We start from the raw sequence: 27,159 nt of genomic DNA, 5'->3' as shown, positions 1-27,159 counted from the left end.
TCTATGAATAAAACAGTATATTTTAATTATAAAATTCAAACACTGTCATAAGAGTTGACAATACAGAAGTAAAAAAATACAATAAAAAAGTAAAAGTCTACAAGTATGAACAATTATTACAACAGAGCAAATCATTTCAACATGTACAATTAATGTACTTTTTCAAAAACATAGGAACCAAATACACCAAGGGATGAAATTATATACAGACATACAGAAACTTAAATCAGAGTCCACGTTGATAAATAAGAGGGAATGACACCAACTTCCCTTTACAGCTTTAAACAGTCGTATTCATACTTGAGCTTGTAAAATTGTTATTCCTAGTCCTCAAGCAGTGAGGGGGAGGGACATCTTTTTTTCCTCCTGGAAACAGCTTTAATCAAAGGGAAGAAAAGTTTACAAGCATTAATAATGCACCTTAAGTATTAACCAAGTATGAACTAAAAATGTTCAAATAACATGGCACAGTAAATAGATCAGACCAAGAATGATTTATCTACATAATTATGGTACAGTTTCATTGTGCATGAATTTATTGTCCTGGAGGATAGCTGAGCTAAACTACAAAAATCAAATCCATTCCCATAATACTGCAACAAAAGAACAAAAATCACCTTTGTCTTCGGGTTCTTTCCACTTGTTATGGCGAGCAACTGGATTACCCTACGGCAGAAATGATTTTTAAGGTAATTGAATTAATAGAAGAACAATTGTGTAAGTCTAGGAAACAAACAAACTTTGGTGCTTTAAACGGTGACATTTAATTTCTCTGGTCCTCTCTTTTGCCTCAGATCTTGTCTTCTTCATTAAGGGCGTTTCAGACTTCTGGGAATTGTGCCTTTTTTTTGGTGCCCTTGAAAATTTGCTGGTACTGGGAGCAAGTTTGCTGACCAAATTCATTTTGGATGTCATATCTTCTCTCCCTAATCTCGCCCTTCTGTGGATTTTGGTTTCAATGTGGCCTTCTTTCCAACTTTCTTTCACTTTATCATTTGCTGATAGTGTGATACAACGACCTGAAGATGAGGGGTAAGAGAAGGAACGAATATATTTAGACATTTGTGGTCGAGATCCAGATATACCTTGGCAAGACTTTAACTCTGGCTTTGATTTGAAAGTGTTATCTAAAAGCTTTGATGTTGATGGTAGACACTGTTCCACACACTGGTTGGAAGCCTGTTCATTTTTGTTAGCTTGAAATCCACATTTTTCAATCATGGGTTTAATTTGATTTTTTTTGGTATTTGAAATATTGTCTGATGCATCCGATAAATCCTCACTGTCTTCGGTTTCGTTTTCTGATGAGTCCAGTGGTTTTGGTTTTTTTATAGGAGCTTTTGGTTGTTCTTTGGTGAGCTCACTCATTCTTTTCAAAAGTGTCTGTGTTTCGTGTTTAACTCCTGCTAGTTTATCATGCGCCACGCTGTCATCTTTACTTTCCCCACCAAAACTGTCTGAAGCATTGGAACAGGCATCCTCAGTGTCCTCCGTTGCTGCCGAGAATGGTGAGTGAGCCCTCACTTTCTTTGCATGTCTACTGATGGCCTTTTGTTTCCTCTTGTAGGCTTTGGTAGCATTCTTAACAGGCAAAGCATAATTGCTCGAAGATTTGACTTCATGACATTGTCCATCAATTTTATCGAATTGAAATCCAGATGCTTCCGATTGCATGCCATTTTCAAATGGATCATGCTGATACTTGTTTGCATTTTTCTTCCCAAGCTTAACACCTGAAGAGCTTCCAGCATCCACTGACAAGTTAGTCGTCTTTCCAGAAGTTTCAGTGCTAGCATCTTCATAACTGACAATATTAGTCACAGAAGAACCAATTAATTCTCTCTTTTCATTTGAAGGATTTTTTCTTGCCTCGTTCCTTATTTCACTGACTTCATCTGAATGAGATTCAATTGTATCAAATATCTTTGGGGTTTTATTTTGTAGTTTCACTCTTTGAGTGTTTGTCATCTCATGTCCATGCTTTTCTTCAAGGTGGAAATCATTATTCAATTGTAATGGTGATGACAAACTTCTTGAAGCCCAAATCTGCCTGGGTACAGTTAAAAGGTTTCGCTCTCGAGTAGGGGAATAATTGCAACTGTCATCAGTTTCATTGCTAGTATCTGAATGAAGGTCAGAATTATCACAGCTCATGGAAATATGCGCTTTATGCTCATGTCCTACATCTTGCACCTGCCCACAGCTCTCAGCTGTATTAAAATATTGAGACTGATGAAAAGAGTTGGAAGCTGAAAAGTTCAATGGAGTTCCCCAACCTTTTTTTTCCTCATCTCCATCTTCACCTTGAGCTGACAGAACTTCTGTTTCAGTTTGGTCTTCACAGGGTTGATCCAATCTAATGTCAGATACAACCAAAGGAATGACAAGCCAATCATCTTCTAGATCATCTTGGTCATTATTTTCTAAAATTAATACTGGGCTGGTTTGCCCATCCAAATTGGCCTTTACACCTTCAGAAAATGATAAGGATTTTGTATCCAGACTCTTACTCTGACTAGAAAACAAAGCTCCTTTTTTGTTTTGACATTTTGGACACTCAAAACCAGTTTCTGTTTCAACTAAATATGGACAACAACAATTTGGTCCAGTATCAGTAGATTCTGTGTCTGGAATCGGTTCATCATCTGAAATTAGCTGAATATCTGTTTCATTACACGTGAATCCATTCTGTTTCAAAGGTCTCTCTTTCTTAGTACAGAAATCTTGGCTTGCAAGCTTTTTGCCCAGCTGTTTGTTGTCTTCAATGTCTGAAATATCTTCATACATTGGGTATTTTAATACAATGGGGGAGTGATCTGGAAAACTCTCTTCCTCAGCACTGTCATCCTCACACACTACAGAATTGCTAGATTCGTCAAAACCTGGGCTTGCCAGCTTTTTGTCCGGCTGTTTGTGGTTTTCAACATCTGAAACGTCTTCATGCATTGGGTCTTTAAATACAATGGGGGACTTCTTTGAACAACTTTGGGGTGCATCCTCCAAATTGAAACTTTTCTGAGAGCACATTTTTTCTTCCTTTTGTTTGGTCACGACATTTTGAGATTGTTTAAATTTGTTTTCATTGGACAAATAATTTATTTTGGAAGGAAGTATTTCTTTCTCACTAATGGCATGGTGACTTTGCAACATTTGTTGTACAATTGTAGTTTGTTTTAGAACTTTCTGAGGGTTTCTGACATCTATTTTCTCCCTGTGATTAAAGGCCCAAGAAGACTTTTCCCCATTGGATAATGTGTGATGAGGTTCATTGGGTAGCACTGGAGTCCTTTCTTCATTCTTTCTGCATTCAGCCAAAACTTTTAGTAAGATAGGATGTTCTGTGGATGCAAAAAAAAAAATCACAAAATTTATATTTTTCATGTGCATTTTTGTCATTCTATAAAAATATTTTAATGCATACTAACATGGAATTATTTGTAAAGACAGTTGCAATATTAGACAAATTAATTCTCGTTGCACTTCCACACTCTTGGCAAACATCTGTTAGCACAGACATATCTAGTTTTACTCACGCTACTTCTACAAAGGAGGTAGTTGTACCTGTTAAACAAGCTGTTGATCCCGATGCACTTGGTCTTTCTTTAGGCACGGAAGGTAACCGAGCACACTCTTTAAAATCATTCCACCTTGGTTTAGATGTTTGCGTGGGTACTTTGAGGCCCTTCTCTGTCAAACCATGGTTGGGAAGGTGAGAAGTTTTGTCATTGGACTCTGGCAAATTATGGTCAGTTGAATGCCGACTTGCCCTGATTGCTGCAACCTTCTTATTAACAACTTCCAGAATTTCCTTATCTGTAAGTATTGGATAAAATGTACCATTTGGAGAGGTCAACCTTTTATCCATTGGTATAACTCTGCTCAAGACAAAATTGGAACAGTAGTTATTTGTATCCAATGATTGTTTTGGTGTTGATGCTTTAGTCTGCTCGCTACTTAAGGAACTCGGCAAAGTGTCCAAAGAACTTCTGCCAGTCTTTTTTGTTCTCGTCTCTGAATCCTGGTGGCATTTATGGGTGTTCTGGTGCAAACCTCTCAAGCCTCTGTGACATTGAGTTGATTCGGACTCCCCAAGACGGTGAATAGTTACCATATTGGGTCGTCTTCCATTCACCTGGTGTTTTTGTACCATCAACTTGAGGAAGACGTCAGAGGAGAATCCTTCCTTGCTATTAAAATCCTGAAGTTCCAATACTTGAGGGAAGGTTCTTAAAATGAATGTATTGAGGGTTTCCTTCCTGAAGATATAAAAAGCACACAAAATCCTTCATTTTATATCAGCATAGAGCAAAAACATTTAACCAAAAATAGATATTTTCTTTTGCTTATTTAGTAAAACTCAATTTGTGTTAGTAAATAATTTCAGATTTACAAAGCAGCAAATCATTTTTAGAGCAAAACTAAATATTTTGCACCAATTGTAACACAAACTGTGGCTTCCGAGTGCTTACTTGGGACATGAACAATAAATAATTCAAAGATAAAAAACAAATACAGAAAAGAATATAGGCATGAATAAATACTATACAAAAGACAACACAGAGAAGGGATGATGGTGGCATAGTGGTTAGGAAGGGTGTCAGAAAACAAAAAATTCTAACCCGATTTGATAGGTCACAGATTAATCAACATCTGTGAAGTAACCAATGTTGCAGTTCTCACTAGATAAATACATTTGTTGGAATCATTATTTATTTATTTGAATGAATACATTAACTAGTGACTTTGTGAGTCTGTTTGGAGCTATACTACCGGTCTGTGAGAGGGAGAAAGGAAAGTGGAGCATTTAGAGAGAACTGCTACTGCGTCTTCTAAGCGTAAGAAAATCGAGAAACTGGGAGAAATGCAGTGCACCAGTTCATTGTTCTTCTTTTGTCCTTACAGTTCTTATATTGACAACTTGACTGATATTAATTATAGTTCCTTAATTTAAATGAAGTGAACCACATCAGACATTGGTAAATTACTTCACTCCTCAATGCATTTTAGCTTGGAAGCTAATTGTATTTTATTTTCATACAACCTACTATGCAATTTCATAGATTTATGTGGTTACTTTTTTAAACAATTTAAAAGCTTAATAGAATCAGAATCGGTTTTAGAAGCAAAAGTTCATTTTCTTTGGAAAAAATGTAATTTGACGGTTTGATTGACATTAGGGGTCTGACATCTAATGAACCTCATGATTCCGATTACGACTCAGGGTGCTATGATTCGATTAATCAACAATTATTATATTAAAGGTGCAGTCCGTAACTCCTATAAAAGTGACTTTTTGTCATATTTGCTAAAACTGTCACTATGTAAGGACAGCCTTACATGAAACAAGTAGTTTGCGTGAAAAAAAGAGATTCATTGAGTCTCTCCTGCTGCCTTTGGCAGATTGCCAGAATGCACCGCGGCCGAGCAAATATAACCAATCAGAGCCAGGATTGTGTTTGATGGACTGTGACAGCTGTTGCTCACAGTCCCCGCTCCTTTCCGGTTGCTTAAGCGCCGTCTTTTTTTTACAGTGTATGGTCTGGAGGAGTAGAAGATGGAACTGGTGACTTTTCTGCTTGAAAGGTAATTACTGCTGCTTGATTTAGATTACTAGTACAGTGCCCGTCGGAAGTATGTATTCATGTGGGAGCATAAGGGGGATATTTGCGGGTGCAATTTTCCTGGTTTAATTCTATGGGACATGTGCATGACTTCATGACTTTTGTATTTTTTCGTTTGGTGTATTTTCCTGTAACGTATGTTTTTTGGAGTCATGTATATTTTTTTTTATCTTTCAGTTGTCTGTGCATTTTTTGTATACTTATTTTTTGTTGCCTTAGGTAGTGTGATTCTGGAGTCATTGGAGTCGTTTCTTGCATTTCTGTTGTCTTTTGTGTAATTTTTGTATAAATATTTATTTTTGTGTATTTTGAGTCATTTTCATATTTTTTGTTGTCGTTTAGTGTGTGAGTGTTCACTAAACTTATCTATTTTCAGTAGTTTGGTGTAGTGGCAGGTGTGTTGTGAGTGAAGCTGCAGTAATCATGATGATTACTGCAGGGGTATGGAGGGGTATTCCATAAAGGAGGGTTAACAAACTCTGAGTCTATCCATAAACTCTGGGTCAACATACCCAGCGATGGGAAACTCTGGATATCTGATTCCATTACAGCTGGTATGAAGTGGGTTAATCAACCCTGAGTATGTAAACCTTGGCTTCCTTATGTGCACACGCGCGCTAAAAAGCCATCATCAATGGATCGAAGATGACTCGAGCTGCCATGACAACCACCCGGAAAATAGTGAGGTGTGTTCAGTCTTTAGTGACAATAGTGGCTTAAATCACCCATAATTAGTCACTCTTTTTGGTCACTTCATCACTTTCAGTCACACTTCAGTGACGTGACGAGTGGTGAATAATATGAATAAAATGTGTCTGAGAAGACGTGGCAGCAGCATAGGATGGCTGGACACAGAGCTCTCCTGTTACACTGGATATTAAGACAGTAAATGCCACTTGATATCGCATCATTTATATTGATTTTTAATGTAATATTATCGCCAGAGTCATCTCGACGTCATAAAAAATTACTGAAGCGGGACGCGCACCCGCAACCCTTTGCTTCCAAGAGCAGCTTCACCACTCACTGCGCCATCATACCTTCAAAGATGCGTGATTTACCTTAAAAGTTAATTCATTTAAATTGTCATCTCCTCCTTTATATTATCCTCAGGTTTGTATTCAGGGAACTTTACTACAGACGTCAGTAGATGTTTTAATGCAGATCAACCTCAACCTAATGATCTGCATCCACAATGTTCTAAAGAAAACTACCGTTTGCACACAAAAAAAAAAAAAAAAAAAAAAAAACGTAAAGCAACACATTAATAATGATGTGAGCACGTCTGTGGTGTGTGATGTTACTAATGTGTTTCAGAGAAAAGTGTTAAGGTTCATTAAAGTGTTCAAAAACGGTGTTTAGGTGGGCAGAGCCAGGTAGAAACCCAGAGTTTTTTTTATAAAACCTGCCAGCAACCAGGTTTAGTTCACGGACAATGTTGCCATGGTAACATACTCAGAGAAGAACATACCTCGCTTTTAGGAATGTGATACTCACAGTTTCCCTCATTTGAGCCTGAACATACTCAGAGTTTGAACATAACCGGCTTTATGGAATACCCCTCAGGCGCGCTTAACTATGTAGCACCGTCTACGTAACATGTAAACACTTAGATCTGACTCAACACTGCAGTCACTACCACCCAATGGACGGGTGTCGTGACAGACTAAATGGTGGTCCGTTATACACACACGTCATAGACGGTGATCGATAGTGAAGCGCACCTGATGGGTGTGTGTATGTGTGACTCTCTACCTTGGACTCTCATCTTCTCCATTGGTTCTCTCTCACACACACGCGCTGCTGAGAAATGTGCAGCTTTCAACACAGCAGCCATTGCCGTCAATAACTTCCGGGTGAGGTATGTCCGGTCTAAATAGCGTACGGTCAAACTAACATGAAAATAAACGTTTCAAAATGTCATCACCGAATAAAGAACAGTAAAAAAAAAAAAAAAAGTATTTTTCCTCAAAAGAGAAAAGAGAAGTCCACCGGAGCTCACGCACGCACCGGAAGTGAGCTGTGCAGTGAAATAGATAGCGCCCCCTCACACACTGAGGTCAAAAGATGAATAGGTTTCATTTCGGGGCTGTCCAGAAGTGAAATAAAATTTAAAAAAACATTTTGAAATGTCCAAATTACTCCAAAATAACGTATACACACTTGGGGTATTTGGAACCCATTGACTAAGTTGCAGGTCGAACTCGCACCGCGTCGGGGAGATCGTGCACACGCGCACACACACACCTTTTATAGGTAGATGTTTGATTTGTAATTATTACACTAGAACTCTGTAGTGCATGTGTTGTGTGCGTGCAGGAGGCTCCATGTGGGCTGCTGTAAGTGACACTGTTGTTGCTGCTGCAGCTCGATTGGTGTGTGCACATTGAGAGAGAGAGAAGCACTGCAGTAATATGCTTTTAACAGTGCATGTTATATTACTGTGATGTTACTCTCGGGCTAACGTTAGCTTGTTACCTCCTCTGAGGTAGGGACTTTGGAAAGTTTGGCGGCGTGGCAAGAGAGTAGCTGGGAGGGAGGGACGGAAGAATCTGAATTTCCTTTAAGGATTATCACGATTTTCAATGCATTTCCCTTCCCCATTCAGGGTTTCTTTTTCTCACTTGGTGGCTATTTCATACTTTTAAACAATGTATGTGCGTCAGTATCATTACAAATTAAATTTAACAATAAAAATAACCCAAATATTAGCTTATAAGCTATTTCTTTTTATTTTCTATGCCCAAATTAAGACTGCCCGATTGTTTAAATAAAAATCAAACACCGATAATAAATGTAAGTAAATGCAGATAAGCCAGCACCACTCCATTGGTGCTGGCTTATCTGCATTTACGGTGGGAAGAGTGTATAAAAAGAAAGGTATAAAATGTAGGATGTCAGCAAGTTTTTAAGAGTAGGCAGTGATATTGCTAGGTACGCGTCCTGTGTCCCTGACGCATAAAAATCTAATAGGACAGTAAATCCACTATCCATGCGTCCCAGGGACGCACCTCACTTTTTCCCCATGAAAAACGACACATTGTTAACAACTTATGTTTAAAATCACAGTAACTAGCAAAATAAACCTAGCCGTCAGCAGACCCCTTTACGCATTAACTCAGCGCAGACATGATCCCATTGAGTACATGCTAGTTTAGCCAACTAGCCAGTTACCGCGAATTTCATTTCAAAATGTTTCCTGGGACTGCTTATTAAGTGAACCACCTTCCCCCCCTGAAAGCTTTGTCCATTTTTTGTGTAACGCACAGAGAAAACATGATCAGCTTTAATCATCTTCACCTGCTCAGTGTTTGAACTGTTGTGTCTGGTTAACTACGAATAACTCAGTCCGTGTTGTTAGTTCTTTTTATTCCAGCCTTTTGTCCTTGTCTATAGGTACACATTCACAGTCAGCAAGCTACCTCAAGTACGAACGTTTCAGTGGGAACTTCCGGTTTACAAAATAAAAGTCCATTGGAGCAACGTTATTAGAATGTTACAGTCGAACAACATATCATCAGAGCTACAGAAGATAGTTTAAATTAACCTAATTTAAATTATCCGAAGTTGATCAAAACCTAATCATTAAACCTGATCAGATTCAGTAAACCATTGATCCCTGAGAAGAAATTGGGTGACATGAATGCTGTTCTCATACATATTTATATGACAAATAATTAAAAAGGAGCTGTCAGATATAAATTGTAGTCATGGATTATTCTACCTTTTAATTGTATCTTACTTTATTTTTGACATACATTTAGTTAGTATTAGTATTTATTTTGTTTCCTCACAGGAGTTAAAAAACTAACATTTTCTTATTTCTAAAAAAAAAAAATGTAATTTACAAAAAATAAAGTGGAAAACGTGGAATTTGGGGAGAAAAAAAAATGGAATTTGGGAAAAAATAAAAAGGATTTTATAGGGCCCCAAGTCAAAGATACAAACTTATTTGTAGTAAGCAGTGATGTCGCTAGGTACGATACATTGTGAACATCAACTTATGTTTAAAATCACAGTAACTAGCAAAAGAATCCTAGCAGTCAGCGGACCCCTTTATGCCTTAAATCAGTGTAGACATGATCGGCTTGAGTACATGCTAGTTTAGCCGCTACAACAACAATCAGCCAGTTAACTAGCTGCTTACAATACACCACAAACATATCTGCATCATTTTATTTTTCCCAACAGACTTTGCACTGTTAGTTAAGTTAAATTTTGTGCTATAAGTTTCATAGCAATTTACTCAGTTCATTTGATTTAGTTGATGTTCAGACAAGATTTGGGTGACAATTTATTTTTTTGACTGTCATGGTGATGAGAATGTTTTGTGTGTGTTAAAATCAGCACTTTTATTGATAATTTATTTTTGTACAACAAACACCATTTTGTTTTCATTTGAATTGTATTTGTTTAATTTCAGATACATTTTGAACATCCATGAATATATCTACTAATTATAGCCATATGATAACACTATTAAGAGAGTTTAACACTACAATTTAAGAAATAAAAGAATATAAGAAATAGAAAGAAATTTTTTTTTTTTTATTGGGGACACATTGAGTTTCCCAGAGACCCACACCACCTGTGGGTCCCGGGGACTCACTACATTTAAAACCTATCAACATCACTGAGTAGGAAATAATAAATGAATACGAGGTGGGCTTCATTGATAATTTGAGATCCTTCTGGGGAAAACCAAACCTGATAGGAAGAGATGGAATCCACCCTACTTTGGCGGGAGCATCTCTACTATCAGAAAACATGGCACTGTTATGACATCTCATGAATGAGACCATGTGGAGTCCTCCACGCCCCTCTGCGCTTGCCTTAGGACAGTTTCCCTCCCATTGCTATTATGATAGCTGTGTTCATCGCCATGACAACTGTTGTGATGGTGATGAATATTATTTTATAGAGACGGTGTGTGTGTCCCGACCCAAATTTCACAACGATTTTAACATAAAATCAAATAAAATAGGTATTAATTATAAAAATCTGAAAAAAATTAAAATCTCAAATATAAAAACACCAAAACATAAAACCATTAGATGTGCTCTATTAAATATTAGATCACTGAGATCCAAATCTCTTCTAGTAAATGACCTTATCTCAGAAAATAACTTTGATTTATTCTGTTTAACTGAAACATGGCTGTATCAAGATGAATATGTTAGTTTAAATGAAGCCACTCCTCCCAGTCATTTAAATACTCATATGCCACAAGACAAAGGCCGTGGAGGTGGTGTAGCAGCTATTTATCATTCCTCTCTCCTAATCTATCCTAAACCAAAGGCCAATTACACTTCCTTTGAAAGCCTGGTTCTAAATTTATCTCAAACCGAATAAAAAACCTGCCAGCCAGTCTTATTTGCGATAATTTACCGTCCTCCAGGCCCTTATTCTGAATTTCTATCAGAATTCTCTGAGTTTATATCAAACTTAGTCCTCAGTTCTGATAAAATACTGATAGTAGATTTTAATATCCATTTTGACAAAGATAGTGATCGCCTGAGCTCAGCCTTTATGTCCCTAATAGACTCAGTTGGCTTTTTTCAAACTATTAATGAAGCTACTCATCGTTTAAATCATACTCTTGATCTTGTTTTAACATATGGCCTTGATATTAATGAACTAAAAGTCTACCTCCTCTGCTATCAGATCACTTTTTAATATCTTTTAACATTATCCTCAAGGATCTCGCACTGTGCAATAAAATAGTTACGAGTACAAATCTGTCCAATAGTGCTGTGGCTAAATTTAAAGAGGCAATTCCTGCTGCCTTAAACTCAGTGCAACATCCAGTAAATAACTATGATTTTAATTATAACCCCTCTCAACTAGATCTGCTTGTCGATAGCTCTGCTAGTCTACTAAAATCCACCTTGGACTCAATTGCCCCATTGAGGGAAAAAATTATTAAACGTCAGAGAAAGCTCCGTGGTTTAGCTCTGAAACTCACACACTCAAACAAACAACCCATAAATTAGAGAGAATGTGGCGCTCCAATAAAACAGAGGAGTCACGAATACTTTGGCAAGAAAGCCATAGTAAATACATGACAGCCTTACGACATAGTCGATCTACATACTATTCCTCACTAATTGAAGAAAATAAAAATAATCCGAGGTACCTTTTCAGCACTGTAGCCAGGCTAACACAAAGTCAGAGCTCTATTGAGCCCATGATTCCTCTAGCCCTCAGCTGTGAGGACTTTGACATTTTTTTACAATAAAATTCATAAGATTAGAGATAAAATTAGCCACTCCCTGCCTTCACCTGGGCCTGCTGTACCATTAAATGTAAATAGGCCTAACCTAAACTGTTTCACACATATAGGACTTCAGGAACTTAACTCATTATTTCATCCTCCAAACCATCAACCTGCCTTTCAGATCCAATCCCAACTAAGCTGTTTAAAGAAGTTGTTCCCCTAGTCTACCCATCTTTGTTGGAAACAATAAATATATCCCTATCAATAGGCTATGTGTCACAGTCCTTTAAAGTAGCTGTAATCAAACCCCTTCTCAAAAAAACCTACTCTTGATTCCAGCACTTTAGCAAACTACAGGCCTATATCTAATCTTCCTTTTATTTCAAAGATTCTTGAGAAAGTTGTGGCGGCTCAGCTCTGTGACTTCCTTCAAAACAACAGCCTGTTCGAGGACTTCCAGTCAGGTTTTAGAGCTCAACACAGCACAGAGACTGCTTTAGTTAAAGTAATTAATGATCTACTCTGGGCTTCAGATGAAGGACGACTCTCAGTGCTGGTTTTATTAGATCTATTATAGATCACTATATTCCACAAGAGAGATTAGAGGAATTACTTGGAACCACAGGGACTGCCCTAAACTGGTTTAAGTCCTACCTATCTGATAGGTACCAGTTTGTACACGTGAATAATAAGTCTTCTGTGTACACTAAAGTAAGCTACGGGGTTCCTCAGGGCTCTGTGCTAGGTCCAATCCTCTTCTGCATCTATATGCTCCCCCTTGGTAATGTTATAAGAAAATACTCTGTTAACTTTCACTGCTATGCTGATGATACCCAACTGTATGTATAAATGAAGCCAGGTGAGACAAATCAGCTATCTAAACTTGAGGCCTGTCTAAAGGACATTAGGGCCTGGATGGACCAAAATTTTCTTCTTCTTAACTCAGACAAGACTGAGGTCATTGTACTGGGCCCACGACACCTTAGAGAAACCTATGCTAGCCTAACTGCCCTAGATGGCATGAAGCACAACTGTTAGAAACCTTGGAATTCTATTTGATCAGGATTTATCCTTCAACTCTCACATAAAACAAACTTCAAAAACTGCCTTCTTTCATCTCCGTAACATTGCTAAAATCAGACCTATCCTGTCTCAGAGCGACGCCGAAAAGTTAGTCCATGCTTTTGTTACCTCTAGACTGGATTATTATAATTCTCTTTTAGCAGGCTGCCCGAGCAAGTCACTTAAGACACTTCAGCTGGTTCAAAATGCTGCAGCATGTGTACTGACTAAAACTAGGAGAAGAGATCACATTACTCCTGTATTAGCCTCTCTGCATTGGCTTCCCATAAAATATACAATAGAATTCAAGATTCTTCTTCTCACTTATAAAGCTCTAAATGGACAGGCACCAGTCTATCTCAAGGAGCTTGTAGTGCCATACAATCCCCCCAGAACACTACGCTCTCAAAATACTGGCCTACTCGTTGTTCCATTTGTCTCTAGTAGTTGTATAGGAGGAAGAGCTTTCAGTTATCAGGCCCCACTTCTCTGGAACCATCTACCAACCACAGTTCGGGGGGCAGACACTCTCAACCTTTAAGGTTAGGCTCAAAACATTCCTCTTTGGTAAAGCTTTTAGTTAGGAACCAGCTCATAGCTCATAGTTAAGATGCAATAGGCATAGACTGCCGGTGGGGGGGGTCTGGCATGCTCGGTTGGAGAGAGGTTAGAGAGGGCGTTAAGAGAGAGGTCATTTAGGTTAGAGAGGGACCGGAGAGGGTCCCATTCCTCTCTCAAACACTCCCTCTATGTCTGCTTCTTCCCTTGTGTGTTTGCTCCTGTACTCCTTCTGGCTTTTGTCTTGCAGGTCCGTGGGATCCTTAGTGTGGAGTTACAGAGTCTCAACAACTCTGTCTCCACCCTTTCCTCTGCACACACCCAACACAGCATAACGTGGATGGCTGGTCATCATAGGAATGGGATCCACACAAGGTTCCTGCTGCGTAATAGAAGGTTTTCCTTGCCGCCATGATGAATTCACGTTGGGTGTGGGATACATATGTATGTGTATATACATATATATGCATATGTGTGTATCCATAAAATGAAGAGTCCATCCTTAAGACTGCTCTACTGTAAAGTGTCTTGAGATACCATTGGTTATGATTTGGCGCTATACAAATAAAAGATTGATTGATTGATTGATAAATGGCACACAAACACTTTTCTGTCATAGCTACTGTACTACTTAGAAACTTCTCTCTGATAAAGGGTGTGCTTTTCAATTATTAATGTTGGCAGAAGCAACTGTGCATTTTAATCTATTAAAGTATCCAAGCTCTTGGCCCCTAATCATTTTAAAAATGCCCCCATTTTTAGACTATGGGGACAAAAATGTCATACCCTGACTGAACCGTTCAATACTTGTAAACTGCATTTTTACAATTTGGCGTATAGGCTCCGCTCATTGTATGTCTCTCTAAATTGGTTTTGCCCAAGTGCCCGAGTGTGCCAGTGAGTCAGCACGCAAGGAACATGCCGTCTCCTCTCAGATCAAATCACACCTTTCCTCCAATTCAAGTAAAGCTTCTAATCCCAGAATCAGCTCTTCTAAAAGTCACCAAGGACCTCCTTTCCTCAGACTCTGGCCTCCTCAACATCCTTATCCTCCTTGATCTCACTGCAGCCTTTGACACCATCAGCCACAGTATTCTTCTATCCCGCTTAGAACATGCACTCATCACTGGCATTGCTCTCTGATACATCAATGACAGACAACAATGTATCATCAATGACTGCTCCTCCGCTAGGAATGTAATGATTAATCGTAAGATTTTGTAAAATAAATCGTGAGAGATTCGTATTGTGAACCCAGTATTGTGAATCGAATCGGGAGTTACATCCCTATCCTCCACCATAGCTCTTGTCCCCCAGGGTTCAATGCTTGGTCCCCCCCGTTCATCATACACTTGCTCCCCCTTGGCAACATTATCCACCAGCATGGTCTCCATTTCCATTGTTATGTAGATGCAATCCAGCTTACATCTCCACTAATTCAATCACAGCTGAAACCCGCTCTACCCTGTCTCAATGAATTAAAGAAATGGATGGACATAGAGCTGGGCGATATGGCCTTTTATAAATACCGCGATATTTTTAGGCCATGTCACGATACACGATATATATCTCGATATTTTGCATTACCCTTGAATTAACACTTTGATGCACAAAATCACACCAGTATGATGATTCTATATGTCTACATTAAAACATTCTTGATCATACTGCATTAATATATGCCAAGATATCACAACTAAGTCAAAGTTGACATAACTGTATTTATTAAACAGTGAGTGGCTCAAACATAAAATTGTCAACAGAAAGTGCACGTTCTGTGCAAAATTGTCACAGAGACATTTCAAAACAAGACATTAGTGCAGGATGCAACTCACATGGCATTTCAAAACACAAAATTAAAGTGCACTTTTTGTACATAATGCCACTACAATATTTTAAAACAAATAGTGCCCTTTTGTGCATGTTGTCATTAAGATGACATTTCAAAAAAAAAAAAAAAAAGTCCGCGAGTTTAACGGTATGGTCATTTTCAACACCGCACAGACTACAAGCTGCGATATATCGAGTATATTCGATATATCGCCCAGCCCTAGATGGACACCAACATCCTCTCTCACAACAATGCCAAATCAGACAATCATAAACCCCAAATGCCTCACCAATTCCACATTTACAACTTCTCCTTTATAATAAGACACCTAATCCATGCATTCATCACATCAAGACTCAACTATTGCAACAGCATTCTGTTCCACACATCATCCAAAATTCTTAGTAAACTTCAATACATCCAAAACTCTGCAACATGCCTTCTCACCCGAACACATCTCTTTCACCCTCATACCCCTGCATGCTGCCTATGTTCTACAAAAGCCAACCTTCTTTTCCCCCCTCTCAGAACCAAGCACCAAACCTGGGGGACAGAGCTCTTCTCCATAGCTGCCCCTTTTCTTCTGAAACACACTCCCTGCACACATTCAACACTGCACCGACCCTCCAACTTATATTTTAAACAAGCTTTTAACTATCATTGTTATGTGTTTTCTGTAGTTACCTTTATTGTTGTTAGTTTTGTGACTTGTGTGTAATGTATTGTGCTAGTTTGTCCCTACTGTATTGTTCTGTTTTAACTGTAAAGTTTGAGTTTTTGAAAACCGCTTAAATAAAATTTCTTTTTAATATAATAACTCACTAAAGACATCAAAACAGCAATACTACATGAACAAAAGCCATTGTGCCTTAAGCCACAAAAGAGACTTTTCCTGCTAGCACATCAGCTATTGCACCTTCACTATCTACAGACTGCCAAAAAAGTATGGAATTCATTACTCACTCCAAAATACAGAGCCGAACAGTTCCCACGTATCTTTTGTGTCTGCTAAGTGACGCCCATTTCTCCTGAAGTGCTCCAAAAAGGGAGGGGCACTCCCTGAAAACGTGAGCAGCCTTCGTTAGCTTCACCTTCTAAGAGTGTTTGAGCGACACATCTGATCAGTGGGTGCTATAGAAGATCTGTGAGGAAAAGTTGGCCGTTATTGTAGAGCTGGGCGATATGACCTTTTTTTTTAAAACACTTCAATATTTTCAAGCTATATTTCGATATATGATATATCATCTCGAGATTTTGCCCTTTCCTTGAGATGATGCATACAATCGAATTAGAATGGCACTACTAATATATATATATATATATATATATATATATATATATATATATATATATATATATATATATATATATATATATATATATATATATATATAGATGTTTTCTCTGTGATGTAATTGGGGTTTCCCCTATTATAGCATTGTTTATTTACTTATTTTATTTATTCAGTTTATTTCCGACATGGTTGCATTCACAGAAGTTTTGTTATTCTTTTCTTTTCTTTTTTTGTACATGCCGAAAAAGGAGACGAGAGAAGCAGTTTGCTTATCCAAGTCCCGTCTCCTGTTTTGTACACAGAAAATTTACATCAAAGCTTGTCTCTCTGGTCAAACAGTCTTAGGTTGTTCTGAACACAATTTCATTATTTTTTTTTTTTTGTCCTTTTTTATGTAGGATTTATTCTCATCTGTAGTCAGTGTTGTCTTTTTTCATTCCTCCTCTCCATCGTTGGATACCCGTTAGTTTCCTTTTTCAGAGGCCAACCCCTAAAATAAGTCAGTTAAAGCCACATGCCAAATATCACACAGGAACCTTTATTTGCAGAGGTGTAGAGAACAATATCAAAATTTAGAAAATGTGCATATTTTCAAAATTACTTCAGCTGACCAAAGTGCTGTATAGTTTTGTGTGTTTTTTTTAAAATTATAATTAAATGGTAAAAATGGTAAATGGACTTGATTTATATAGCACTTTAGCACCACACTGAAGCAGTCTCAAAGCCCTTTACATATCAGCTCATTCACCCAATCACTCTCACATTCACACACCAGTGGGACAGAACTGCCATGCAAGGCGCTAGTCGACCACTGGGAGCAACTTAGGGTTCAGTGTCTTGCCCAAGGACACTTCGACACAGTCAGGTACTGGGATTGAACCCCCAACCTCTCGATCAGAAGACGACCCTCTACCACCTGAGCCACGGTCGCCCCGTTAATAATATAGTTAATAATTGATATTAACTATCAATTATTTTTTTATTATTACTGACAATTGTGAATTTATCAGATATTATTATCCAAAGTGGCATACAGAATAGATAAACAGTTACCACTACTAACACGTATGCACTTGTGCACACAGACACGCGTGCTGTAATGATTGCCTTCTGAGGACTGTCCCTTTAAGGGCCATGGTAACATAAGGTCAGAGTTTAGATATGCCTAACGCAAAATGAACTATATTGAGCATTCAGCTACCAGGCTTTTCACCTTTTGAACCAGCTCCCAGTCTTAGTACGGGAGGCTGCTACCCTCTCCACATTTAAGGCTAAACTCAAAACCTACTTATTTGTAAAGCATATATCTTATAATAAGGGGTGGGAACCTCTGGGTACCTCACGATATGACGATACTGCAGTTATCGATATATTGGTCAGAAATCAATTTACGATAATCTCCAACATAACAAGAAAAAAAGATTAAGTGAAAAAATACAATTTTATTTTATATCTCTGAAAGACAATAAATTGAAAAAGTGTCCTGTGAACAGTGACACTATTTTAGTGCAACATATCTGTAAATAAGTGTCAACAAACCAATGTAAATGAATAAGTATCTCCAATAGTGCTTTTTGTATAGAAAAAATAGGGTCTTTCTTACCAGTGATACCATTATAGTGTAATATTCCAGTAAACAATATATTGGTTCCTTCAACAAACAGTGACAAAATTTCTGTGAAGACCTACCTGCACATTTTAGTAAAAAAGCAGAAAAGGTTTTGGGGAAAAAAAAAAAATTGATACTTAGAGGAAGCATATTGATTATCGATTGTGCGGAAAAATATCGCCGTATCGAGATATTGTCAGTCTCCTACTGTTCATAGGAGACTCAATTTATTGAACAAGTATATCATAATGAATCATGTTTTTCCTGCAGTCTATGCCTTCTCCTCGCCCTCTTTTCAGTTTCAGGTGTCTTGATGGTGGATCTGGCAGTACCTGATCAATGGTTTGCGGCTCAACTATTCTGGGACACTCTGATGGACTATCCTTCTATCCTATACTGTTTGCCCTTCTGTTCACTAACCCAACCAGTCGAAGTGGATGGCTGCCACCTCTGAACCTGGTTCAACTGGTATTTTCTTCCCACTGTTGCTAAATGCTTGTTCATATGGATCTTGTTGCGTACTTTCTATGGATTTTGTTAAACACTTTGAGATTACTTTATTGTAATTTGAGCTATATAAATAAAGTTCAATTGAAAAAAATTTAATTGAGTATGCAACATTTGAAGCTAGCAATCAAGCTAATGCTAAAGCTATCAGAAGCAAAGAGCCCCAGCCTGCTGCTACTAATGTAAAAGTGACTGCAATAAGTGTGAGAATAACCAAAATGGCGCCACGGATGGCTGCTGTGGTGTGTTGGTGCGCACTTTTTTGTCTTGTTTTTGTCGTAAAATCCGCAACTGGCTGCTCTTATTCTAGAGAAGAGCTCTTGAACGTCAGGGCAACAATCCCCAAAGATTTATTTCCCACTTTCATCGCTTCCTCTGTGGATTTATTGGACATCACCTTTGCTCACGCAGTGAAGTGCCGGAGGAGAGGAAAAAGAGCTGGTGCGCTTGTGCACCTCCGCCAGCGCGGCCGACGCACACCGTTACCGGGGATATTCCTCTCTAACGTGCGCTCACTGTGTAACAAAGTGGACGAACTCCAGCTGCTGTTGGGTAGAAACAGAGACTTCTCATCTTCTGTTCTGTGCTTCACGGAAACGTGGCTGTGTGGAGCGGTACCGGACTCTGCACGGCAGTTGGCCAGCTTCCAACTTCACAGAGCGGACCGAGACGCGGAGCTCACCAGGAAGAGGAAAGGTAGAGGAATCTGCTTTTATGTGAACAGCAACTGGTGTAACAACATGACAGTGATCCTTCAGCACTGCTCTCCTCACCTGGAATCCATTATTATCAACAGCAAACCCTTCTATTCTCCCCGTGAGTTTGATTCATTCATCCTGGTTGGTGTGTACATCCCACCATCAGCTGATGTGCGCGAGGCACAGCGCACACTCGCCGACCAGATCCTGTGCATGGAGCATACCTACCCAGACTCTTTTATCATTGTGCTTGGTGACTTTAATAAAGGGGACCTCTCACACCAGCTCCCCAAATATAGACAATTAATTAAATGTCCGACCAGAGAGGAGAAGACACTGCATCACTGTTACACCACACTAAGCAGTTCTTATCACGCCGTTTCCCGTGCTGCACTGGGCCTATAGGACCATTTGATGGTCCACCTGATTCCTTCATACAGACAGAGGCTGAAGCTCTGTAAACCTGTGGTGAAGGAATCTAAACAGTGGACCAGTGAAGCAGTGGAGAAACTCCAGGAGTGTTTGGACTGTACTGACTGGGATGTTTTCAGGTCTGCGAACAGTTCTCTGGATGAGTTTACAGACGCTGTGACATCCTACATCAGCTTCTGTGAGGACAGCTGCATTCCATCAAAGACCAGGGTGAGTTATAACAATGACAAACCCTGGTTCACAGCTAAGCTCAGAGGGCTGAGGGCAGACAAAGAGGTCGCTTTCAGGAGTGGAGACAGAGCCAGGTACAGACAGTCGAAGTACACGTTTGGAAAGGAGGTGAGAAAAGCCAAACGAAGCTACAACATCAGTTCTCTGCGAATGACTCGGCTTCTGTCTGGAGAGGGCTCAGGCCAATTACAAACTACAAGCCCAGAGCCCCTGCTGCTGCTGCTAACGACCTCTGCCTGGCCAACAGTCTGAATAACTTCTATTGTAGATTTGACAGACAATGGGACAGACCTGACTCCAACCCACCCTCACACCTCTGACCAGCCTCACTCCAACACCTTCACCCCCACATCAAAGCTACAGTCTCACCACAGCTGCTTACAGAGGCTCTCTCCCCTATCCCCCCCCTCCCACAGAGACACCTTTCTCCATCAAAGAGAGAGATGTAAATAGACTTTTCAGGAGACAAAACCCCCGTAAGGCTTGTGGACTGTACTCTGTCTCTCCTTCCACCTTAAAGCACTGTGCTGATCAGCTGTCTCCAGTGTTCACAGACATTTTTAACACCTCACTGGAGACATGCACCGTACCAGCCTGTTTTAAGGCCTCCACCATCGTTCCTGTCCCTAAAAAGCTGAGGATCACAGGACTTAATGACTACAGACCCGTCGCTCTGACATCTGTGGTCATGAAGTCCTTTGAAGGCCTCATGCTCTCCCACATCAAGGACATCACCGACTCCCACCTGGACCTCCTGCAGTTTGCCTATAGATCCAACAGGTCTGTAGACGATGCTGTAAACCTGGCTCTCCACTTCATCCTCCAGCACCTGGACTCCCCAGGCTCCTACGCCAGGATCCTGTTTGTGGACTTCAGCTCTGCTTTCAACACTATAATCCCAGCTCTCCTTCAGAACAAGCTTTCCCAGCTGAATGTGCCAGACTCCACCTGCAAGTGGATCACAGACTTCCTGTCTGACAGGAAGCACCACGTGAAGCTGGGAAAAACCATCTCTGCTCCCCGGACCATCAGCACTGGATCTCCTTAGGGCTGTGTTCTTTCTCCTCTGCTCTTCTCCCTATACACCAACAGCTGCACCTCCTCTCACCAGTCAAACTCCTGAAGTTTGCAGACAACACGACCATCATCGGTCTCATCTCTGATGGAGACGAGTCTGACTACAGGTGGGAAACAGACCGGCTGGTGTCCTGGTGCAGCCAGAACAACCTGGATCTCAACGCTTTAAAGACAGTGGAGATTATAGCAGACTTCAGAAGAACCCAGCCCCCCTCACCCTGGGAGACTCTACAGTGAGCTCTGTGGAGTACTTCTGCTTCCTGGGGACCATCATGTGTGTGTGTGTGTATATACAGTATATATATATATACACACACATATATATATATACACACACACACACATACATATATTTATCCTATATTCTCTATCTATCCTTTATTTATCCCTCATCCTTTATATTTATCATTATTATTGTTGCTGGGTTGTTTGTTTTTTTTTATTTGTTTTTTTTGTTGTTTGTTTTGTGCACCAACTACCAAGACAAATTCCTTGTACTGTCCTTAAAACTACATGGCCATTAAAAACATTTCTAATTCTGTGCCATGTTCCTTCTCGTCATTACACGCTGACTTTTGGAAATGTTACACATTCTGCACTTTTTTTTATTTTGTAGAATGTTTGACTTTTAGGAGCTTTTATCCAGTAATGTTGCAAGTTATTTTTAGATTTATATTTTTATATTTAAATATCCACAAAGCTGCTGAATTATTTTGTTTTTGCACAACAAGGAAACTTAAAAACACAGGACACTATTTTTGGCAAAGATCTCCAAAAAGGTCTGCAATGTGACCTGTTGCACAAGTTTAGTTTGTTTTTTAAATGCAAAAATTAAAGACTCAATGCTCTAAACTTTCCATTTACATTTAATATAACTACTAGATAGATAAGCTTTCATTGTGTTTACTTTGTATTACTTGTCTATAGGGATGAAACGATTCACTCAACTCCCGATACTGGGTTCTCTCATGATTTATTTTACAAAATGGGACTGTAGACAAATGACTGAAAAATATTCCTTTATTTTTTTGGGGGAAAAAAAAAATAGAATATACTGTACTATTTTCCTTTTATATTTCATTGTCACAAGAATACCTTGATAAACTATTCAAAACAATGCAATTTAACTAAAAATGAATCTTGAATGAAATAAATAAAGGAATAATACAAATGAAGAAGCCTATTAATTTAAATTCTGGTTCTATAGTAAGCAATGCAAAACTGCATAATAAATGCAACTGAAAATTTATTTTGTGTCGCATGTCCAAGGGGGACGTTTGCGGCAGGATATGGACTTGACCCTTGGAACATCTACATGATTGGAATAATGATAGTAGGCATGCTGCTGTTCAGAGCTGGGGGCTTCCTAATCTATCAAAAAGTCTGTACTACGCTGGCAACTGTTTTGAAAAAGTGATTTCTGAAGGATGTAGCAGGGCTCTGAACACTCAGACCCATGTGTTGATCGATATCAAAAGCAAGCAAGAGCTGCTTATGGATCTTCTACGCGTTATGGATAACAACTGGAGTTGGAGCCCCGGCTTGGAAGTAGTTAGGCCACTCATTGGATTACGGCAGAGCGACCCAGGACAGAAGGCTATTGAAAATTGACAGCCTGTATCAAAAACACATTGCTCATGTCCCTTTCCGCTCCCCAGCCAGCCAAGGCTAAAGCCAAGGTTATCTCGTCTCTTATCAGGAAGTTTCTGCAGATGGTGGCTCTTACCCCCACTCCCTCCCTCCCCCCACCCCCACTCCCTCCCTCCCCCCACCCCCACTCCCTCCCTCCCCCGTTCCTTCCCTACGTTCACACCTGGAACTGTTGATGCCAAACTGTTGCCACACATCATCTGGCTGTTGTCACTTGCGCAGCTACCGGTTTTCAATTTCAAACGTTTTCTTTGGCCATCTTCCTGCCCCCCCTCCCATCCATGTTACATGGAGGCGTGGTAGCAGCGCCCATCGGCAGCACGCCCATGTCCCCAAATGGCTGGAATCCCGTTCCTCTTCCCACCCAACCCTACCCACGTGCCTTGTCTAGTGTTCTGTGACTGTGTCCTGCCACCTAAATATGTGTGCGCCGCAAATGGCGGCTCCGGTGTGTTGATACCAAGTCAAATTCCTAGTATTGTTCTAAATTGTACCTGGCAAATGAAACATTCCGAATCTGATCGTCAAAAATATTCTCACCGGTAAGAATATGTCATCCCATGACATAAACGATAAATTCCCATGTCGGAATTTAGCGAGGGCCACTTGTCATCAACTTATTATTCTCTGGAGCGGAGAGCTGTTCACGGGAGCTCCGCAGCCAAGCCTCTACGGTGTGCACCACCCCTTCCGCCCCCAGCTCTCTCACACCCACAGACAGCGGTGCTCGTCACAGCTACCTGAAGCTGCTATACATCATGGACCGCCACTTGGTTAAGACCAGATAACCATTCAACAAAGTGAACCAATCCAAGTTCCTCCGTCTGATCCACCCAAAGTTCCACAAACACGGGGACAGAGATTAACCTGTAGCAACGATTATGACCTGGAAACTCAACTAAAGCTAACTATGCTAAGCTAACACACCAACACACAGACTGGGCTAAGAGCTAACGCTAAACACTTCCTTAAAGGAAGTAAAAAGAACAAGTCTTACTGTCATAAAACCACAGAGAGCCACCGATTTGTTTATGGTCAGATTTAACACTTGTATGGAAGGATAAAAGCTAAGCATATCACGTTGTGTGAAATGTTAGCATAAATAAAAATGTCACTATTCATCCGTCCCAACTTGTGAAAGAATATTTTTTAATTATATATCACGTGTTCACAAGACAAAGCTGGTCCCATTAGACTAATGTAACTATTGAGATTATTGCACCAAAACATACTGAATGATTACATCGTCAGTTTGATCTGGATTAATTATAGGAAATCAGAGAGTTAATTATTAACTATAACTTTATGTAACTCATAAGATGAATTAAACAAAATTGAGCAACAGTAAAAACACTGGAGTTATTTTTTGCTTTTCATTTTAAGTGAGGAAATAATTCAATTACATACAATAACACTAAGAGTGATCCACATGCAAAAATATATTGCATAAAATATCACTTCATGAACTCTTTGAGTCAGCAGCTATTGAAGCCTTTTTTTAATGCGTCTAGTGTTGATGTATTCAAATGTATTTGTGTTTGTAAGGAACCTTTTTACACTTTACGTTGGGAATTGTGTTATTTATAGTTTTATTTATCGTTACCGTGATAAATACCAGACATTATCGGGATAACTTTTTTAGTCCATATCGCATATCCCTATTGCCCAGCGACAGCCCCAAAACATCACTGCTCTAGAGGAGGTCTGCATGGAGGAATTTGCCAAAATACCAGCAACAGTGTGTGAAAACCTTGTGAAGACTTACAGAAAACGTTTGACCTCTGTCATTGTCAACAAAGGGTACATTACAAAGTATTGAGATTACATTTTGTTATTGACCAAATACTTATTTTCCACCATAATTTGCAAATAAATTCATTAAAAATCCTACAAGTTTCCATCTCCACATGAAATTCTCCCCTCACTGCCTGACTACGTATCAGTCCATTTACGTTTTATGGTGACTTTTACTGGATGTGTCACATTAGCTGTCAGGCTTAGAGTCCAATGTGCGAGCGCGCCTGATAAATGTAACGCAATGACTTGACAACTGTATGCTGTTTATTATTAACTACTATCAAAAACTGGCTGAGATATTACATTTTAAATTTTATTGTACTTTTTATACACTTCCTACAGTAAATGCAACTGGACATGTGTGCACCGTCTCATTGGTTGCCCTCTCAACTTTAAAGGAAAAAAAATATCGTCCTGTATGCCTGAAAACACTAATAACTTGGTATGCAGTGGATGTTTTCAGATAGTTATGAAATGTACACAATAGCTTCTTTAGTATATGCAAAACAAGGTCAAAGTAACATGAACAGTTTGTAAAATAAATAAAATATAATAAAAATATGTATGTTACTAAAAAAATGTATATTTTGAAAACAACTTGCTAAATGTCTAACACAGGGGTCTGCAACCTGCGGCTCTGGAGCCTCATGTGGCTCTTTGACTCTTTTGCAATGGCTCCCTATAGCTTTATAAAAAAAAATAAATGATGAATTGTTAATTGTTACAGAGTGTATTGATGAATAATGACATTAACGTCAAATACATTATGATAAACCGATTTGTTAACCTAAAATAAGTCGGCCTCCTTCCTACTTCACCTTTTGCAACCCCTCTACAGACCATCAACTTTACTTACACCTGTGGTTAACCTTAAGTTTTAAATCCGTGGTCAGATAACTAAATCATCAAAAAGACTATTCTGGAAGAAAATAGAGATTTTATTTGTGTGGTTACAGATTTATTTAACTGCCAACATGCCGGCTAAGTATGCTGCTTGATATGTAGCAAGAAATGAGCAATTAGCATGTGTTGAACAACTTGATCATGTGTTATCAAATTCAAGTTATTTTTTGTAGCCCTTCAAATACATTAACTTATTCTTTTATTTTAACTGTATAGAATAGTACAATTTAATACACTGTATTGTCTTCTTTGAGAAGATATTTTTTGGCTCCAGGAGGACTTTAGTCCAGGTGAGAGGAAGCAAATGGCTCCTTTGAGAGTAAAGGTTGCAGACCCCTGGTCTAACACTACACACACTGGCGCTGACATTTATTTCCTAAACACAACAACCACCAGAGGACAGTAGAACACCATGATTAAACCGGCTCACAGCGAGAGCATTTCTGCTCTCAACTTCCGTCATTAGGACTAGAGCAAACATGTCCTCAAGCAAAAAAAACAAAAAAAAAAAAAAACATTGCTAGCTTTTGCCTTACGTTGGTAGAGCAGAACTTGGCAGGCTACTGCTACACAGCTGCATCCAATTTGTCTTCAAACAAGTTCTACATGAAAAAGCTATAAATGTTGCATGATGTGTAGATTATATACTTGATATTATGAAGTCTTAAATTTCCCATTTTGCAATTGTTCATCAGAGTGGGTCTACACAAAGTTAAGATTTTTGTACACGCATATGATTCAATGACCGATTTCAGTTTGCATGAATATTAAGATGGAAATAGAATTTAAAAAAAGAAAAATAAAAAGTGCATTTTAAGTCACGTCATTAACCCATCTACGCACTTTTTCAGACCTCACCCATAAAGGAAGGCGGTGAACAGAAACCACTTCTAAACAGTAGGGCAATAACAACATATGACCGTCAGAAGTAACAGCTTAAAGTTCACAGTGAGGGCAGAAATAAGTGCCCATGCTCTCCGTCTCTGATTTACTCACCGAACATGCACATTCTACGTTTTTACAAAAGACAGTTCATCATTTGTAGTCCCGGTGATAACAGAGTTAGTTCATCTGCTGGCAGTCAACCGTGTTTATATCCGCTCCACGTAGAAAAAAGGAGAGAGTAAACTCCGAGTCTTTCGCCAAATCAAGAGCTTCTTTCCAACCGAAAACTCGACGTTCGCCCCGTGCTACAGGCTAAGCACCGCCCTTAGTACTCAGCACTGCAGCTGTGTCTGGGACTGACTGAGCTGCTGTGTGCGGACACTAGCGGACTTATACACTTCAGTGAGGGCTCTGATTGGTGCTTATTTGTTCATGAAGCCCTATCATTGGCCAGTCTCAGAGTCGTAGAGAGACAGCGCAGAGCCGTGTAGAGAGAGAGTGGCGCGCAACGTGATTCATGTAGACTCAATTTGTTCCGGAAGTTATTGGTAACAATTCGAATCCATTGACATAACTGGGATTTTCTGATGATAAAAATGTGTTATAAATGTATTTGTTAATAATAATAATAATAATAATAATAATATATTATTACATATTATACAAAATTGAATGTAAAAATATACAAATACTCAAATACAACACAAAACAATATTTAACAGAATAAAGTTTAATCGTAGTTCTAAACATATTTATTGTTTTGTTTTATATTTGTATTCAAGACTGT

At 39.1% G+C, this 27,159-nt stretch overlaps 1 protein-coding gene across 2 annotated transcripts; it reads right to left on the bottom strand.

Moving 5' to 3' along the window:
* Positions 1–26,725, bottom strand: LOC114464883 (uncharacterized). Of its 2 annotated transcripts, none has more exons than XM_028449524.1 (5): positions 26,484–26,725; positions 3,562–4,256; positions 741–3,338; positions 618–665; positions 1–376 (listed from the first exon to the last, which is right to left on the bottom strand). In XM_028449524.1, the coding sequence occupies exons 2-5, from the start codon at positions 4,148–4,150 to the stop codon at positions 324–326; spliced, it is 3,288 nt and encodes a 1,095-aa protein (XP_028305325.1). In that variant the 5' UTR covers positions 4,151–4,256; positions 26,484–26,725; the 3' UTR covers positions 1–323. The 2 variants fall into 2 exon arrangements, with proteins under 2 accessions (XP_028305325.1, XP_028305326.1); XM_028449525.1 differs by having other exon boundaries at positions 4,109–4,256.
* Positions 26,726–27,159: the final 434 nt, after the last annotated feature.

Source organism: Gouania willdenowi, chromosome 6 (genome assembly GCF_900634775.1).
Source record: "Gouania willdenowi chromosome 6, fGouWil2.1, whole genome shotgun sequence".
NCBI lineage: Eukaryota > Metazoa > Chordata > Actinopteri > Blenniiformes > Gobiesocidae > Gouania > Gouania willdenowi.
This window is presented reverse-complemented; position numbering and strand designations above follow the sequence as displayed.